At 42.8% G+C, this 20,173-nt stretch overlaps 2 protein-coding genes across 2 annotated transcripts; one reads left to right on the top strand and one right to left on the bottom strand.

The window, feature by feature from the left end:
- Positions 1–11,899: 11,899 nt before the first annotated feature.
- ccnq (cyclin Q) lies at positions 11,900–16,179 on the bottom strand. Its single transcript, XM_034538191.1, has 5 exons — positions 15,741–16,179; positions 15,372–15,555; positions 14,531–14,663; positions 13,943–14,161; positions 11,900–13,045 (listed from the first exon to the last, which is right to left on the bottom strand). The coding sequence occupies exons 1-5, from the start codon at positions 15,871–15,873 to the stop codon at positions 12,956–12,958; spliced, it is 759 nt and encodes a 252-aa protein (XP_034394082.1). The 5' UTR covers positions 15,874–16,179; the 3' UTR covers positions 11,900–12,955.
- A 294-nt stretch (positions 16,180–16,473) lies between these two features.
- Positions 16,474–19,011, top strand: cfap126 (cilia and flagella associated protein 126). Its single transcript, XM_034537353.1, has 4 exons — positions 16,474–17,707; positions 17,794–17,856; positions 18,170–18,355; positions 18,518–19,011. The coding sequence occupies exons 1-4, from the start codon at positions 17,684–17,686 to the stop codon at positions 18,614–18,616; spliced, it is 372 nt and encodes a 123-aa protein (XP_034393244.1). The 5' UTR covers positions 16,474–17,683; the 3' UTR covers positions 18,617–19,011.
- Positions 19,012–20,173: the final 1,162 nt, after the last annotated feature.

The raw sequence follows: 20,173 nt of genomic DNA, 5'->3' as shown, positions 1-20,173 counted from the left end.
AGAACCTACTACTAACAATCTACTAGAGAAGGAAACACACACACCTTGTTGCACCATATGTTCTGTCTGTGAGTGACCAACACACACACACACACACACTCACACACAAACACACACACACAGACACACACACACAGACACACACACACAGACTCATAATGCAAACACACAAACTAATCCTTTATTTAGTTATTTACTCTGATATATTATTATTATTATCATTATTATTATTATTATTATTATTATATCTATCCACATGAATTGTATATTTTGTTGTTATCTCTTAATGCTGTGGCCACACTGTCTTATCAACATTCATGCGACTAAAGCATATTGTATTGAAATGAATTTAGAGAGAGAGAGAGGGAGAGAAAGAGAGAGAGAGTAAAAGAAAAAAGAAAAGCTCTGCTCCTTCAGAGCTGGGAGACATCAGAGAGATGCTGCACATTCTGTGTGATCGCCTCCTATTGAAATGATAAGTACATACAATATATAGATAGAAAATTAGATGATACATTTTTATGTCATTTTATTATTATTACTATTCCACTGTAACTACACCCGCTTGATTTTATTAGACTTTATAGAAATGAAATGTAATACTCTTTATTTATGGAAGGATAATCTTCACAATTGTCTCACCAAATAGGTTCATGTTTTTTTTTGTTTTGTTTTGTTATCTTCTTTTGATCAATTTAAATGCGTTCTTTCCAAATAAGCTGCTGGAACATTCAGGGCCTCTACTCCTCAACCTTTGGGCTGAAGAGTACAAACCCTGAATTCCTCAAATCTATTGAACATGTTGATATTCTTGTGTTAACAGAAACATGGTGTCAGAATGATGCGCTCACTCACTGTCCTTCAGGATATCACAAAGTCATGGTGCCCTCTATAAAGGCCAAAACAATACGTAAGGGCAGAACTTCTGGGGGGATCTTGATCTGGTATAGAGGAGAGCTGGCCAATCACATTTCAACAGTAAAACAAGGGAAGTCACACGTTTAGCTAAAGCTTAATAAAAGTATTGGATTAGCTGACAGAGACATTCACCTATGTGCTACATACATTCCTCCAGCAGAGTCTCCTTATTATGAGGAGGACATCTTTGATACTCTCCACACAGAGATCAGCTATTTCCAGGCCCAAGGAATTGTGCTGTTGTGTGGAGACCTGAATGCAAGGACTGGATGTGAGCCGGACTTCCTGGACCCACAGGGCTACAGCCATGTGTTTGGTCAAGCCCCTCTTTACATCACACCAACCATCATCAACCGGAACAACCTCGATTGTCAAATAAATCAGAATGGCAGGGAGGTAGTGCACCTCTGTCGGGCCTTAGGCCTGTACATAGTTAATGGGAGGTTCAGAGGAGACTCTTTAGGGAGGTTCACATACTCCTCAGCTCTTGGCTGTAGTGTAGTCCACTATGCTCTCACTGACATGGACCCCTCCACTATCAATGCGTTCACTGTCAGGCAGCAATCCCCACTTTCAGACCACAACCAAATCAATGTCTATTTTAAAACATCGAATCAACTCAACCCCCCCAAAAAGGAGTCCAGTAAGCTGTACCAACTCAACCCAACATACAGATGGACTCAGGACAGTGGGGACAAATTCTTCATGGCGTTAAATTCCCCTGATCTAATCAGTAAAATGTTGGAATTCAGGGGAAATCGTAACGACACGACCAAGGGTGGCGTTAACATGGCCACTGCTGACGTCAACACACTGTTTCACAAGGCAGCTATTTAAGCCAACCTTGTCAAAATTAAGAGACAGTACAAGAAGAAACAAAATAATAAAAAATGGTTTGACAATGAATGTAACAGTATCAGAAAAGATCTGCGAAAAATATTAAACTTAAAACATCGCCAACCAAACAATCAAGACTTACGAATTAGCTTTAGCGAAACTCTCAAAAGATACACAATTAGGAACAAAAAACAAAATTATACAAATTAAAGATTGGAGGAAATTGAAAGCTCCACACATCAAAACCAATTCTGGGATATGTTAAATACATTGAGCACAACAAAGCCATAGCCATTACCCATTCAAGATGGTGACATGTGGAAATCACACTTTGAGAATCTTTATAAAGACATTCCACCAAATGAACTAAATTCAAATCACAAAAGTATTAGAGAAAAACTGCAAACATTAGAATTGACAATTAAAACCAATCAGTACCCTCTTGACTTCCAAATCACTTTGGAAGAATTGATGGGAAAAATAAAATGTATCAAAACTAAAAAAGCTTGTGGTCCAGACAACATCAAAAATGAAATGCTTAAAAACATCACTCCTGCAATGCAAAGTGCTCAAGTTGTTTAACATCGTCCTGGGTTCAGGCTGCTTTCCTGACATCTGGTGTCAGGGGCTTAGTTCTCAAATGTATAAATGTGGAGATAAATTAGACCCCAATAACTACCGTGGCATCTGCATTAGCAGTTGCCCGGGGAAGTTATTTTGCAGCATTATAAATAACAGAATCTTAGATTATCTGGACCAACACAACATCCTTAGTAAAACTCAAATTTTCCTTTCTTCCAAAACACCACAACACCGATCATGTTTATACCCTTCACACGCTCATTCAGAAACATGTGCACCAAACAAATGGATAGATATTTGCTTGTTTTATTGATTTTAAGAAAGCATTTGATTCAATTTGGCATAAAGGACTATGTTACAAACTTCTGCAATCTGGCATTGGAGGAAAAGTCTATGACATTATAAAATCTATGTATTTAAACAATAAATGTGCTGTAAAAATAAGAGAAAGACGCACTGATTTCTTCGCCCAGAGAAGAGGCGTCCGTCAAGGCTGCAATCTGAGTCCGACGCTTTTCAACATCTATATAAATGAACTAGCAGTGCAGCTGGACCAGAGTGCAGCCCCAGGCCTCTGTCTCCTAGACAGAGAGGTGAAGTCTCTGTTCTATGCAGATGACCTGGTTCTGTTGTCTCTCACAGAGCAGGGACTCCAACAACAGCTAGACCTCCTGGAGGACTACTGTCAGAACTGGGCCCTAGCAGTAAATCTAAAGAAGACAACATCATGATCTTCCAAAAAAGGCCCAGATGTCAGGAAAACAAACACCATTTTACTCTAGGAAGTACCACCATAGAACACACCATGAGTTACACCTATCTGGGTCTGACTACAGGAAGTACCACATAGAACACACCATGAGTTACACCTATCTGGGTCTGACTACAGGATGTACCACCATAGAACACACCATGAGTTACACCTATCTGGGTCTGACTACAGGATGTACCACCATAGAACACACCATGAGTTACATCTGGGTCTGACTACAGGATGTACCACCATAGAACACACCATGAGTTACACCTATCTGGGTCTGACTACAGGATGTACCACCATAGAACACACCATGAGTTACACCTATCTGGGTCTGACTACAGGATGTACCACCATAGAACACACCATGAGTTACACCTATCTGGGTCTGACTATTACAGCCTCAGGGAGTTTCAGCCTGGCAGTGAATGCATTAAAAGAAAAGGCCAGAAGAGCCTCTATGCAATTAAAAGAACATGTTATAATATCCAAATTCCAATCAAAATCTGGTGTAAGGTTTTTGATAATGTGATCAAGCCCATTGCGCTGTATGGTAGTGAATTTTGGGGTCCACTCAGTCACCATAGCAACACTAGATGGGACAAACACCCCACAGAAGCCCTACAGGCAGAGTTCTGCAGAACGATCCTCAATGTTCAAAGAAAAACACCAACAAATGCATGTAGGGCAGAATTAGGCAGATATCCCCTTATAATAAACATCAACAAACGAGCACTCAATTTTTGGAATCACCTTCAAACAAGTTCACAAGACACCCTCCATTTTAAAGCCCTCCAGAACCAAGAGCTGAACCCAGAAAAGAGTCTCCTGAGTCAGTTGGTGCTGAGACTAACAGAACCCGGACCAGTCTCACACCAACACTGCTTTACAAATACCAGTAAACACAATTATAAAGAGAAGCAAAGAAACATATTTGGAACATTGGAAAAAAGAAACTGAAAGTCAAAGTAGATTAGAACGTTATCTGGCCCTAAAAAGAGATTATGAATTGGCAGAATATCTCTTTTCTGTCAGGGGTAAGAAGCAGAGACAGATCCTGACCAAGTACAGGCTCAGTGACCACCACAGACAGACAGACAGGTACAGGCTCAGTGACCACCACAGACAGACAGACAGACAGGTACAGGCTCAGTGACCACCACAGACAGACAGACAGACAGGTACAGGCTCAGTGACCACCACAGACAGACAGACCGGTACAGGCTCAGTGACCACCACAGACAGACAGACAGGTACAGGCTCAGTGACCACCACAGACAGACAGACAGGTACAGGCTCAGTGACCACCACAGACAGACAGGTACAGGCTCAGTGACCACCACAGACAGACAGACAGGTACAGGCTCAGTGACCACCACAGACAGACAGGTACAGGCTCAGTGACCACCACAGACAGACAGACAGACAGACAGGTACAGGCTCAGTAACCACCACAGACAGACAGACAGACAGGTACAGGCTCAGTGACCACCACAGACAGACAGGTACAGGCTCAGTGACCACCACAGACAGACAGACAGACAGGTACAGGCTCAGTGACCACCACAGACAGACAGACAGACAGACAGACAGACAGGTACAGGTTCAGTGACCACCACTGACAGACAGACAGACAGGTACAGGCTCAGTGACCACCACAGACAGACAGACAGACAGACAGGTACAGGCTCAGTGACCACCACAGACAGACAGACAGACAGACAGGTACAGGCTCAGTGACCACCACAGACAGACAGGTACAGGCTCAGTGACCACCACAGACAGACAGACAGACAGGTACAGGCTCAGTGACCACCACAGACAGACAGACAGACAGACAGACAGACAGGTACAGGTTCAGTGACCACCACTGACAGACAGACAGACAGGTACAGGCTCAGTGACCACCACAGACAGACAGACAGACAGACAGGTACAGGCTCAGTGACCACCACAGACAGACAGACAGACAGACAGGTACAGGCTCAGTGACCACCACAGATAGACAGGTACAGGCTCAGTGACCAATTGGCAATCGAAAAAGGCCGACAGAAGAAATCTTGGCAACCAAAAGAAAACCGAATATGTGGTCACTGTTCGAAAGGTGAGGTTGAGACAGAGATGCACTTCCTCCTCAAGTGTGATAAATATACAGAATACAGACAGACTTTATTGGACCGGCTGGACTCCCAGATCAAAGGTTTCAGAGAACTGGGAGAATCCTCCCAACTAAGAATCCTCCTAAGGAAACACAGCCCACCTTGTTGCACCTCATGTCCTGTCATGATACAACCTGAGGGACAGTGAGTGAGCAACACACACACACACACACACACACACACACACACACACACACACACACACCTTTTATTGTGTCCCAAGAAACACAAATGTATTTTCTTTCAATGTAATTATTTCTGTCATATTATTATTATTATTATTATTATTATCATCCGTATGAATTGTATATTTTCTGTCATATTGTTATTATTATTATCCGTATGAATTGTATATTGTTTGTGTTGCTATGTCTCGTGCTTTGACAATATTGTTATTGCAACATTCATGCCAATAAAGCCTATTGCATTTCATTTAATTGAATTAAGTGAGTAAGAAAGAGAGAGTGAAGGAGCACCAGAGAGAGAGAGGATGCACCGGGTTAGGGTGTAACAGCTCCGTTGCAGAGAGGGGGGCTCCTAGACCGGGGCCAGCTGCTCCTAGACCAGGGCTAGCTGCTCCTAGACCAGGGCCAGCTGCTCCTAGACCGGGGCCAGCTGCTCCTAGACCAGGGCTAGCTGCTCCTAGACCAGGGCCAGCAGCTCCCAGACCAGGGCTAGCTGCTCTTGGACCAGGGCTAGCTTCTCATAGACCAGGACCAGCTGCTCCTAGACCAGAGCCAGCTGCTCCTAGACCAGGGCTAGCTGCTTCTAGACCAGGGCCAGCTGCTCCTAGACCAGGGCTAGCTGCTCCTAGACCAGGGCCAGCTGTTCTTAGACCAGAGCCAGCTGCTCCTAGACCAGGGCTAGCTGCTTCTAGACCAGGGCCAGCTGCTCCTAGACCAGGGCCAGCTGCTTCTAGACCAGGGCCAGCTGCTCCTAGACCAGGGCTAGCTGCTCCTAGACCAGGGCCAGCTGCTCCTAGACCAGGGCCAGCTGCTCCTAGACCAGGGCTAGCTGATCCTAGACCAGGGCCAGCTGCTCCCAGACCAGGGCTAGCTGCTCCTAGACCAGGGCTAGCTTCTCCTAGACCAGGACCAGCTGCTCCTAGACTAGGGCCAGCTGCTTCTAGATCAGTGCCAGCTGCTCCTAGACCAGGGCTAGCTGCTCCTAGACCAGGGCCAGCCGCTCCTATACCAAAGCTAGCTGCTCCTAGACCAGGGCCAGCTGCTCCTAGACTTGGGCCAGCCGCTCCTAGACCAGGGCCAGCTGCTCATAGAGCAGGGCTAGCTGCTCCCGATGCTGAGAGCTGCTAAGTTGACAGAATCAGGTTAACTGTTGAGGGCACTGGGAGAAAAAAAAGAGGAATAAGAAAAGAGACCCGCGTTGAGAGGTGAAGCGCATGCAACATCTTCAGAGGAGGTGGAGGAGGAGGAGGAGGGGTTGAGCCACTGCTCCGTCGCAGCATCCTGCGTGGTGACACCAGACACAGCTTTACCTTTTGAGTTTCATCAGTTGGTGTTTATGAGGAATCTTTTAAAAATAGAAATCCACTAATATTTTCTGTTAAACATGAGTTCACCTGACACAAAGCTTTTAGACTTGAAATGATTAGTGGAATCAATGTAGTGTGTTGAATTCCATCATAAACTGCAGCCGAGCATACTTCCCAGCATGCATTGGGATAATGCAGTTAAAAATCCTCTTCTTTTGTAGTTTTAAGAAAACTAAAAAGAAAAGTATTTACTGCATGTCAAGATAAGTCCTGGTTGTCATTATCTATACCTCCATGGACCAAAACCTTTAACAACCCCACTGGGTATTTAGTACAAAGTCTCTTCAAATGAGAAAATCTGTCTGTATCTCCCGATAGTTTGACTGAAAAGAGGTTGGTTCTATTTCAATTTATTACATTTTATTTCTTAGATTGATTGGTGTTTGGTGTAGATTGAAGTTTATTTAATTTTCACATTGCCAAAACATATAAGATGACATTAAAGTAATCATTCAAACTGGTGTTTTTAAAACAGCAAGGGAACTTGTGTTTTTAAGTTGAAAAAGCTTAAAATGATTGACAGTGAGTGCTGCAGACGGGTAATAAGAGACGTCTAATGAAGTTCAGTGTTGTCATCTTTATTCACAGAATAGAAGAACATGGATCATTTAGTGAAAGATGCTAAACATGGAGAGCATATTTATTGTCTCCACACGGCTCTCAACATGGCGACGACAGAGCCGGGCCAGCTAGCAGCTCATGGGGGGTGCTACCCATCCACAACAACACAGAGCAGAGCCCCCTCCAAAGGGTCACAGGGTACATCTGAGGGGTCTACAGATGACTTGTGGGGGAAAGCTGTTGCATTAATTAATTCGTTTTTTTGTGTATGTGAAATATCGGATCTTTCTCATCTTGGACCTTGACCAGTTGTTCAAATGAAACAATCTAATAGATCCAGAGGGGAATTATTAGTATATATAGTACTATATAGTATAACTATAACTATAACTTGTTGGACACAATGTTTGATTGACAGGTGAACAAAGTGCACATTTACTGTACCTGGGGATGCTGTGAAGCCCACACAAAGAGCACTGGAGCTTAGGGTCCCCCTGTGGGAGGTCTGGGAGAATAAAGCCATAGAAGCAGACCTATCCTCCTCTTCTCTTCCCCCGTAAGACCAAACTAAGCAGAGGCCCAAGGCGCTGAAAGATAGCACACCCTGATGCTGAAGAACAAAGAACCATATACATTCAATTCATATAGCACACACATCAAACACACACACACACACACACACACACACACACACACACACACACACACACACACATGTATGTCTTTACCCAACTGGCTGCTGTCAAAGCATGTTTGCAGTGAGCCAGTGAGAGGAGAAATTTATTTATAGATGAATCAGATGAAAGTATTAATAGATATCCTCTACACTGCAGGGAGATGGACCACAGACTTGCCGGTCCATGTAGCACACACACACACACACACACACACACACACACACACACACACACACACACACACAATCATATACACACATGCACACATCTTGATGAAAAGCTTTGTTGCTGATTTTATCTTTCTCTCTTATCTTTTACTGTTCCACACTATCTCCCAGAGGCACATATTAAGAAAAATCACCCTTTCTTTGTTTATGGATACTAATCTGTTTGATCAGTTCCTCAAATAGACACATAAAGGCATTTGAGTTGTGCCTGAGTCGTGTCCAAGTCACACACATGATGTGCTTAAAACACTCTGAACTGGCATTTAAAACACACACACACACCTTAATATCACCCACAACTTGGCTTTTCTTCCTTGACTGGTAGCTTACAGAGAGCATGCGTTCAAAGTCAAAAGTCCCATTTTCATATAGACCAGATAACTCAATCCAACAGAAACATGAGCACCCAGTATAACAGAAACAGTCCAGTAATAACCTCATAACATGTCTAACTGTATGAAACACTCATCTCATAAAAACAAGTGACATAACCAAAATGAATCTACAGGGTCGATAACTAAAACAGCAGCTTCTCTTCCAGCAGGGAGAGAGGAGGAGCTTAATGCTAACGTGCTAAAGGTATAGTGGTATGGCAGGTTTGTTACTTTAGCACGTTAGCATGTTACATTTTTCACATTTGAACTGAACACAAAGTCTTAAAATATGGATATACAAAATGTCATGATAATTCATCACATTATTTATTGAAATATTTCCTAAAAGACCAAATTGGCGTGCTTATGGCAGTGCTAGTGGATAAACCAGGGGATCATTGCCAGTAGCATACAATGTATTGTAGCCTTGAAGGTGCCAACCAAACTATCCAGAAAGAAGCGAGCATCGACTCGTGGACTCGAGGCTCGTGCTTGTCTCAACGTGAGACGCAAACATCTGGCGCCCTCCTCAGCTGAGCTATAACGTTAGTTAGTGAGCTAGCCGTGTGGGTTAGCTATGAGCCGCTTGTCCATGAGAAGATGCTTGCTTCATTCTGCACAGGGATTTGGTTGGCGGGCGGAGTTCAGTAGAAAGAAACCAGTTCCTCCATGAAACTGCTCCCAACAAGGTCTGTGGATTATCTTGTAACCAGATCAGGATTTCCTGAAAGAGACTTATGTGTTTGTTGATGCTTTGAGCACCACAAGCTCCATTATAGTGGAGAGAAGACATCTCTACGGCGGTAATGTCCAACACCCAAAACAAGCTAGACACAAATATATACACTTGGTTTTGGGGTTAGCTGTCCCTGTCAATAAAGAATAACGTAAGTTATTCTTTAATTTATCTCCGGTAAAAGAAAAATACTTGAGATTAGAAACCAAGTTTTCAAGGGCTCAACTCTAACAAGCGATATTTGTGAGATTGGTCTTGATAGACTTTAACTGATGGCTTGGCCTATCTGCTGACCCATCCATCATTTCATCTCTTTCTGCTCCATTCCATCCCACAATACTAGGATACACACACACACACACACACACACACACACACACTCACAGAAACTTGCTTTCTTAGATCTACTGTCTTTGCATTAGGCATTTAGTGTTTAGAAGCACTTGGTTGATGTCTAATAGGTCTGAGTCTGAAGAGCTTTCATCAGTTCAAGGGCACTTAGCTCCTCGACTGCAGGCCTGATATAATATTAACATCCCAAACTGTCATTTTGACATAAACATACACACACACACACACACACACACACACAAACACACGCACACACACACACACACACACACACACACACACACACACACACACACACACAGCCAGGCGTGTGTGTGACCTTCTGACTTCACTCAAGCCCAGAGTAAAGGCTGAAGTTATGTGTAAGCAGAGCAGAGGCCATGTTGGAGTGTGATGCAAAGATAAGCTCCCATCCCTTGCCATGTTCCCACTGCGCCTCCTTTTTCTCCTCACCCATCCTCCCCTCCCCTTCATTTTCCCCTACTCCTCCTGACTCCTTTCCTCAGTATTCCTCCCCATCTGATGGTTAATTCATGAAGTCTGGCTGAACATGCACCCTCTCCATTATTAATATAACATTAGGGAGACAGAGGGGGAAGGAGGGAGACAATGAAGAGGACAGAAGGTGAGAGAAAAAGGAGTGGAAGAAAGACAAGGAGTTAGGTAGAGGGGGAGAAGGAGAGACAGGGAGGCGGCAGATAGAGAGCATGACAGGAATGTAGCAAATGAAGAGAAAGACATACAGAGCAGCTACATGAGGGAGGAAACAACTGGAGTTAGAGGAGAGTGACAGATGAGAAGAGAGAGAACATGTCAGAAGAGGAATATTGTGGATATATGCATATATATATATAATGCTATTGGGATGCACGTGATGTCTCCGGTCCCAAGAAGAGAGGCATAAAACACAAAGAGTGTGGATCATCTGACTGTGATGTGTGTGTGTGTGTCCTGGATAAAAATCCAGGACACACACACTCACACACAAACTCACACACACACGCTGACACACACACACACTCACTTTTTCCCACAGATTGACACAAATCAAGAATTGCTGTGACCGCTATAGATGGTCAGTGAACAGCTGTATTTATGATCATGTGTGAAACTGTTTAGAGAGGCGACTGTGTCTCAGTTGTGAGCAGGGCCGTCCTTCAATCAGAGGACGGAGGTTCGATCCCCGGCTCCGCTAGACCATGTCAATGTGTCCTTGGGCGAGACACTTAACCCCAAGTTGCTCCCGTAGCTGTTCTACGTTGTGTGAATGTGCAGCTTGGCTCCTCCCATCAGTGTATGAATGGGTGAATGATGACAAGTGCCTTGAGAGGTCGGAAGACTAGAAAAGAGAAATACAAGTACAGTTTATTGACCATTTACAGTCAGTAAGTCTGAGAAGCAGCAAACACAAAGAGATTCAATTAACCCTTTATCAGTATTCTTCTTAGCAGACAAAACAGAGTCAACGTTTTTTTAATGATAAACAGCAGTGATGGCTGAGTTCTCACCACTCATCCAGCTGGCCGTGTCACATTGGTTTCTTTACATTCCCCATGAACATTGTGACTATTAAAACAATCAACCCCACTTAGACCGATGGTATGACAGCTACCAGGGTTCAGCTCTGGGCTGTCACTGTGCAGGTCTAATGGATCATTCAATTCCAATTCAATTCAATTCAGTTTATTTTGTATAGCCCAATATCACAAATTACAAATTTGCCTCAGAGGGCTTTACAATCTGTACACATACGACATCCCTGACCTTTGACCTCACATCGTATCAGGAAAAACTCCCCAAAAATAACCTTTGACAGGGAAAAAAGGGAAGAAACCTTCAGGAGAGCAACAGAGGAGGATCCCTCTCCCCGGATGGACAGAAGCAATAGATGTCATGTGTACAGAATGAACAGCATTTACAAAGTTACATAAACACATTACATGAATATGACAATGTATGAATGGAACTCCAATCCATGAAACAGAAGGAGGTAGAGAGGAGGGGAGGCGGGGCATCAGCAGGGCCTCCGCCTGCCCTAGCCGATGTGTCCTTGAGCAAGACACTTAACCCTGAATTGCTCCCATAGCTGTTCTACGGTGTGTGAATGGAAGAGCACATCTTTGATCGCACTGGAGCTCACTGGCACAGAGGAATAAGATGCATATGGCTTTGGCTTAAATGGCATTTATTGACAAGACGAAAATACAGAATAACACTGGGGCAAAGTCTGTAGAGTTTATTTTGAACGAAACACAGACCAAATGAAAACTAAGGGGTAGCAGCAGAGATCATGTGGCCACATTTTCTTCATCTGCATTAAATTACAAACTGTACAAGAGTTCATAAACCGAGACGCACCAGATATCCCGCTATAATCACCATGACAACACTTAGTTGGTGAGCTCATTGCGCAATTTATTGCATTCACATGTGAATCTTTGTTTATATCATATGCAATGCCAAGGTCTGTATTTGTGCATGAATGAATATTCCTTGAAGGAAATTCCTTCCTTTGCTTTATGCATGCGTTACTGAAAAAATATACATGTTTAATACTTTATAAATGAGACGAAATAACAGACTCATCAGTTCAACAAACAGAATGTACTTTAGTCTTTTATATTCCATGTTAAAAGTAGATGACAGTTAGCAGAACTATAAGAACATGTGGCTCCCTCATGTGGCTTAAAGGTGTACTGCAGATAGAAACATAATGAAAGACAATGGAAGACATTCTGCTCATCTATTTGGCGACCCACCTGTGGGTTTGAGATCAACCGGTCTAGTATTAATCAAATGCCACTCATGATTTCCATGCATTTTCACAGATCTAAATAATAATATCTTCGGATATCTTTCCAATCAAATCCATACAGTCAAAATGGTAGAAAAAAAAGAAGATATGTGAGGAGTGTGAAGAGATTTCTGATGCCGGGTGTATTTGACAAACCTTGTGCTGATGAGATACCACAGAGCAAGTCAGTATGCTGCAGAGCTGATCAGGGAGCAGAATGAAATGTCTCCCCTGGTGGCAGGAAGCAGTAGTGCTTGTTGTCACAGCTCACAGACTAACTAGGGCAATACAGAGTGTTCCTCTCTCTCACACAAACACACACACACACACACACACACACACGAGTACAACTAAACCCCGACATGCAGGCACATCTACTCATTCTGCTCTGCACACAATAGAACAACTCCCACACGTGTCAGCGTGTCCCTCAGATACACTTGGCCTCCATGTCATAGAGTTGAAGAAGGTCAGAGACAACAGCGTCGATGTGTGCTTTGGTCACGTCCATGCACAGCACCTGAAACAGAACACAGGCTTCAGTTCCACACCGGGCCTCATCCATGGTCCACACATTGTTCAGACCACCTAGATGGTGTCACTTTGAGGACTAAAGCAGGAAACCAGAACCAATCACCTCTTCCATTTAGTAACTTTCAAAATCAACGCTGTTACAAAAGAGACCTCATTGACCACAAGCCTTCGATCACAAGGCTTGATGGTCAGGTGATCATGTCACTTTGTTTAAAGGGCATAGAGTTTTTCATAGGGTGTATTTCTTTGCTAACTCCAGTTAGTCACTTAGTCAAGTCTGTTGATTAGAACAACAACGGGACATTGTCACACTAATATTCCACTATCATTTGAATATAACAATACTCAGAATTTGATAAAAGGTCCATTTTGTTTTAATATTTAGTATTAGGCCTTGCATGGATCAAGACATGCGTGACCAGCCGATACTCCTCAGGTTGAGGAGCATTCTTTAAAACATGTATACGCCATATACATATACATGTATATGTATCCACCCCTTCCATAACTTATTGCATGATATTTTCTCCTAAACCCAATCATGTGGTTTTGGCCTCTCTGATTGACGTCCTCCTTGCCGAGTACTGGTCCTCTCTTGGCAGGTTTGTTGTGTTTTTGTCAAAACATTTTTAAATTTGCTTTTTTTTGTCAGTCCATTACATAAAATCCAAGTAAAAATGTAATGGTACAAAATAGGAAACATAGCACTATAAATAATGACACTAGGCTAGACCCAGTTAAGATATAGTCAGATTTCTACTCTTCACTGACACTGAGTCATGACAATATGTCCTTCTAAAAACAGACTTGGTTTTCTCTCTCATCATCATAAATGTTTTTGTTGTTTTGACAGACAGGCAGGCAGACAGACAGGCAGACAGACCTGCCACCACTCCTTCTCCCCGACAGGTAGCTCCACGCCGTAGCTGTTTAGAGCCAGGTGCAACGTTGCTATGGCAATGTGTTGTGGTAAGTGGCGGATGCACATGGCGCCATGGTAACAGTCTCTGAGCAACGCCCAGGAAGTCTCGGCAACGGGTGTTCGGGACCAAGCGTGGCGGTTTACGAGTGACTTCACGGACAACAGGTAGTGGAGTAAATACTGGAGAGAAAAACACAATCAATTATTTATTCATATATATATATATATATATATATAATTACATTTAGCTGACGCTTCTATCCAAAGTCACACACACACACACACACACACACACACACACACACACACACACACACACACACACACACACACACACACACACACACACACACACACACACACACACACACACACACACACACACACACACACACACACACACACACACACACACACACACACACACACACACACACACACACACACACACACACACACACACACACACACACACACACACACACACACACACACACACACACACACACACACACACACACACACACACACACACACACACACACACACCTTGTGAGGGTGTTCGAAGGAGACTTGGAAGTTGAGCTGTCGGAGGATGAGGAGCTCGCACTGCACCACGCTGTCCCTCAAGTCCCAGAACTCCTTGTCACAGTCTAGAGGAGCACTGTCACTGTTGAAGTACCTGTGAGGGAGGAAGGTCTAGATTACAGGAGGTGTCAAGCATTGCTTTCATTATTGGTTCATAGAGCAATTAATTACATGTATCATATTGATTGTGTCTATCACATGTTCCCAGAGTCCAATGTGACACCTTTAAATGTCTTGATATGTCCAGCTAATCTACCAAATCTAAAAGATATTCCCCTTAAGATGATAAAAGAAAGGTCATGTTCCTGCTACCATTCAGACACGTTACGCAGATGAAGACTCTACGTTATGGTCAAAAGCTCCAGAACAAGTAAGTAGGTGGATGTGAACTCCTCAAAGAACAATAGTGATCAAACATATCCTGCAAATGAAAACTGTATAATATGGTTGAAAGCTCCAGAGCAAACCAGTTGGTTTTCCTTCAACTGCCCATTCAAAAACATATTCCATGGTCCTGGTTTATTGACGAGAGCATTGTTGATCATGTGGAATCAGACTAAAAGCTGAAACCCCGGGTAGATTACCTAATTAATTAAAACAATTCACTGGCTCCAGCTTCTTAAATGCAAATATGTGCTGCTTTGTTTGTATTCTGTGATAGCGAGCGTAATCAACTTGAATTTTAGACTAAACATGTGATTTGAATACGTCAGCTTGAGCTTTGGAGAACTGCGATTGGTGTGTGTGTGGCCACAGTATATTTAGCACCCTTCTCATAACCACTGCTCACCAAGCATCTCACCTGTGGCTGACGTTGATGATGTCACGGGTCCTGGTGTGCTGCTCCTCCACTTTGCCAGCCAGGTACACACAGCTCATGGCCACCAGGTAGGGCTCATACGCATGCGCGCTGACCCGTTCGAAAAAGCGGTGGTACAACACGCAGGCGGTAGCGACGGGCACCGAGCGCATGCCCAGCTTAACCCCTGAGCAGGAGACACATGCAGATCTGTAGATATATACATTTTAATACGTCTTGATAATGGAACTGACATTTCATCAAAATGGATGCGATAGTAAGTTACATTTGTATGTAGTAACTGAGCATTTCTTTAGGACTTGTTTATGGATATGATACTGTTCTTTTCCTTTCCATAGCACCTGTAGTTACCTGTCTCCATCATGAAGCGACACACGCGAAACTGGGTCTTTACGTTCCGGTCGGACTCGGTCTCTCCGCTGGAGACTCTCCTGGCCGCCAGCCCGTCTTGGGTGGCAGGTGAACGAAGGAACGGACCCTCCATGGCTCGTTGACCATCAGCAGGACGGGGTTCTTCTTCTGTAGTACCGTAGAACAAGGACCGGTGGTCGTAGAGGAAATGTCCAAAAGCTTCAGCTTCCCGCACCAGTGGGGCTTGGAGTCAGCTCCTCACTCAGAGAGACATCCGGACTAGCTTCATGTGCTGCTAGCATGAAGCCTTTCGAGGCGGTTACTCACCCGGAAGATAAATAGTTGTACTTCCGGTCAATATTCCAACACAGATATTAGAGGTGTCCCCTAAGATTACACATACGTGTTACCCTGCAGAGCAGGTTCTCAAGACATTTAATACATATTGAAATATAAATTGTTCCTTTTGCACAGCTCAACCTGATAATAATAAATTCTAACAATATCAAAACGTGCAGCAATGTGTTTCACCGGAAAACAGCATACAATGCAGATACACGCACATGTCTACATCAGTATATATATATATATATATATATATATATATATATATATATATATATATATATATATATATATATATGTACAAACACAAATCCAAACGAAGTCTGCAATCTACAAGTTGCCTACAGATCGGATCTAACAGGAAGTCACTGTTTCTGTGACTTCCTGTGTATTCAGTTTGTGGCTCCGCTCCCTGCTGCTCATCTGGAGAGTCAGGTTCAAAACGAGAGGAAGGATACACGGTTTATTGTTTTAATAAATAGACATATACGATATATGGATGTTCAGGGACATTAGACCAGGGAGCGTTACTTAGTCCTAGTTAATTTAACAAAACCTTTTTACAAAGCAACGATAATGCTATTGAAGTTCTATATGTTATTATAATTATGAGAGGTGGTGATTCAGGCAAGATGTCACAGATCAATGAGGAAAAGAGAGCAGCCTATAGGATCCATTAAGGGCTATGTTCAAGTCAATTTCAGCTTTTCTTTGCGGTCCACAAAGTTCTGATGTTCTTGAGTATTTATTGATCTCAAATTGATCTGTTTCGGACATTTATTAAAAATATAAGGTTGCTTACATGTGTATTGTTTATTAGAGTCTAGTTTTTAACTTCCTTCAACAGATCATATTTGAAGCTGCCATGGTACAGTGGTAAGGTGCACATGCAGGGGGAGCCCTATGTCACTATTTGGTGGGCTGCTTTATCAAACGGTCCCTTTCAGCACCTTAAACTACAAGGTTCAGGAACTCGAACAAGGTTATGATTTGTGAATGTTTGTGGATGCATTTTCAAGTACTGAACTTTATGGTCTTTGTCGTCTTTTAAATGGTAAATTGTGCTGTACTTGTATAGATCTTTTTGTCTTTATTAATATTAGTACAGTGATGATAACTTTGTCTTTATTAGTATTAATACAGTGATAAATACTGTGTCTTTATTAGTATGAATACAGTGATAACTCTTAATAGTATTAATACAGTGATGAATACTGTGTTTGTATTCATATTATTACAGTGAAGATAACTGTGTCTATTAGTATTAGTACAGTGATGAATATTATGTCTTTATTAATATTAATACAGTGATGATAACTCTTTATTATTATCAACTGACAGCTGATCCAGACGTGATCCGCTGTCATCAGAAACAGACATTGCTTCACGTGAGAGGAAATAATGTCTCATTTATCTTACATATATCCTTGTTTCCTCTCCTTGCAAGGAAAAGACGCAAGTGAGGGAAACGTGGCTGCAATGAAGAGACTTGGGACGCACGCCACCCCAAGACAAGCCTGGAAAGAATCGTCTAGTTTGGTTGCGTTGCTAGGTAACGAGTCAACAAAACCCGACTCGAATGCTAGACGGATGCAGACATGTCCAAGTCCTCAGCAAACCAGGTGACCGTTGTGTGTTCTGAGAAATACAAATTAGGAACATTTCCAATTCTGCTGTTGTGTTTTACTCTGACCTTTCCCATCCTTAGTATGACAGCGCCTTCCAGCCGCAGAGGCTGCAGAACTGGTGTGAACCGAGGCACTTCAAAGAGGTACCCGATATCAGTACTTTTCTATGTACTACATAGAAAAGTAATACATTGAAATACAAGCTATACTGCTTGTATTTCATATTGCTTGGTAGTTTCAAGAGTGGCATTGCCATCTGAAAATATGTGTGTGTGTGGAGACCCACTGCAGGGTCACACCACCTTTATTGCTAATAATAGAGGACATCTGCTCCCAGGAGGGATAACGATTAGAATATATCAAACCTATTTTTTCCTCTTAATGAAAAATTGATTTTATTGTTTAACTCTATTCTTCTGTGTGTGTGTGTGTGTGTGTTTGTGTGACGTGCTGAAGAGGGGCAAGGCATGGCCAGACTTTAAGGGGACCTGGGACCTACCTGCTCGTATCCCAGCGCGCTGCATCAACCCGACAGGCCGCTCTGTGGAGGGCCTCAACAGGCTGAAGACCTGGGGCTTTGCCCCAGAGCATGGCAGCAAACACACAGACAGGCTGCACGGCGTTGGCCAGCACACCATGCAGGTTAGTTTCTAGGTAAATTAGAGTAAATATCAGGTTTCTATTTTACTTCTATTCGTATACTAGCTGTGTACACTTCTTATTTATTGTGTTACTCCCCCATGTATGTATTTCCTCTCTTGAGAACAATAAAGGCTTTTCCTCTTGTCTTTACCCTCCTTTCAGACCAATGGGGATGAGCAGCAGAAGGAAGCTGCCCTGTCAGCCAGCGTAGCAGGAGGCAGAGACACAAAGATGAACAACAAGGCCAGTGAACTTCATTGAAGTCTTACTGGATGAAAACTAATTCCCACAAAAATCTGCAGTCTGCATCAATTTATGTCTGATTGTTACTCGAATCATGAAAGGTCAACATATAGTTTTGGTAAAAAGTATGAAAAGCTGTTTGTGAATATGTTTGTTACAGATGTTTGTACCCCTTTAACACTGCCTGTATCCAGCCCTCTCTTCCCTCCTCTTAATGTGTGGCTTCTTCCTCTTTTATGGTGACGATTTCATGAGTTGACCCACGCTGACCAAACAGCGTGTAGAGCAATCATATTTTCACTTTACTCTGTGAATGAAATATTATTTCGACCACCCAGAGTTGCTGATTGTCTGACCAGTAGAAAGACGTACCAAGTTTTATTTTGAATAAAGTGTGTTCTACAACAAGTTAACACGGTAAACGGTTCTATGTTTCTGTTGAAGTAAGTTTAAATACGTGTGTACTGCATTTGACCCTCATGAACTGGACTTTGTGAGAGCACAGATTAACCCATTTTATGTGTGTAATAAAATGGTAGTTCACAATCCCAGTTCAAGGTACGGTCCTCCACACAGCTCAATCCTTGGCAACACACAATGTCCTTGTCCTATAATGACTCGCTGTTATAAAACCACATGACAGTAACAGTTATTTCCTCCTCCACAACTCAACATTTAACAATGGACAAAACAAATAACCACCTCTAGTATGAGTGTGTCCTAAACTGTCAGCCTGATACACAATGCATTTATATAAGTGCATGAAACAGAAATGTCATCCATACACCTGGTCCTCCTTTATGAATCTCAAAAGCGCTCAATGTGAAATTGAGAAGCTCATCGGCGAAATCGAGAAAGGAAGTTGCGCTTTATTTGATAAAGCCAGATAAAACGGTTCTGAAATCACAAAAACTACTCAAATAACAGCGGCTATAAACTTTGATGCAGAAAAAAGAAATCACATCAACACAGATTACATTTTGGAACAGCTGGTGATCACGAGGGAGACAGATGGAACCATTTATTAAACATGTTAAAGTAAATTCAACAGTTTGTCCCCAGGGACAAAAGACAGTGGGCACAACACCCATTGTCAACATCCTATTTTAGCTGTTGGTGTTGAGAGTCTCATGGAAAAAGACAGGAATGGATGTTTAAACAGGTTTCGTCTGCTCTGGGAGACCTGGAATCTTCTACCAAACATGGAGAGTAACAGAACAGAGCAACCCTAGGATCATGACAACTAGTAATACACTGCTTTTACGTTGCTTGGAGGGAGTGGTGACAAAACAATGTAATAGTGCAGCATGAGTCCTATAATACTGAAATAACGAACTTTCAGAAATCTAAATGAGTCTTCTCAGTATTTTATTCTCTGCACCGCGAAGGTTCAATCATCATACAGAGTGCAGTCTGCACGAGGAGCAACATACTGTGCAGGACATCTTATAAAGGAGCAGTGCACAAAGGGGGAGGCTGAGCTCTCACTCAGACATAAGTACAACAGTTCCTAACCTAAACCTTCTGTGGGGAACGGTCTGCACCCCCGTCAGTTACTTCCTCTTATGGAAGCGA

The sequence above is a fragment of the Cyclopterus lumpus genome, chromosome 7 (genome assembly GCF_009769545.1).
Source record: "Cyclopterus lumpus isolate fCycLum1 chromosome 7, fCycLum1.pri, whole genome shotgun sequence".
Taxonomy (NCBI): Eukaryota; Metazoa; Chordata; class Actinopteri; order Perciformes; family Cyclopteridae; genus Cyclopterus; species Cyclopterus lumpus.
The sequence above is the reverse complement of the archived record's forward strand: the minus strand, read 5'-3'. Positions and strand labels throughout refer to the sequence as shown.

Coding starts and splice junctions, on each gene's coding strand:
- ccnq (XM_034538191.1), bottom strand. CDS start 15,873: ATGGAGGGTCCGTTCCTTCGTTCACCTGCCACCCAAGACGGGCTGGCG. Junction 15,556..15,740: donor TCGCTTCATGATGGAGACAG/GTAACTACAGGT, acceptor TCTCCTGCTCAG/GGGTTAAGCTGGGCATGCGC. Junction 14,162..14,530: donor CCTTCGAACACCCTCACAAG/GTGTGTGTGTGT, acceptor TTTTCTCTCCAG/TATTTACTCCACTACCTGTT.
- cfap126 (XM_034537353.1), top strand. CDS start 17,684: ATGTCCAAGTCCTCAGCAAACCAG. Junction 17,708..17,793: donor CCAAGTCCTCAGCAAACCAG/GTGACCGTTGTG, acceptor TCCCATCCTTAG/TATGACAGCGCCTTCCAGCC. Junction 18,356..18,517: donor TTGGCCAGCACACCATGCAG/GTTAGTTTCTAG, acceptor CCCTCCTTTCAG/ACCAATGGGGATGAGCAGCA.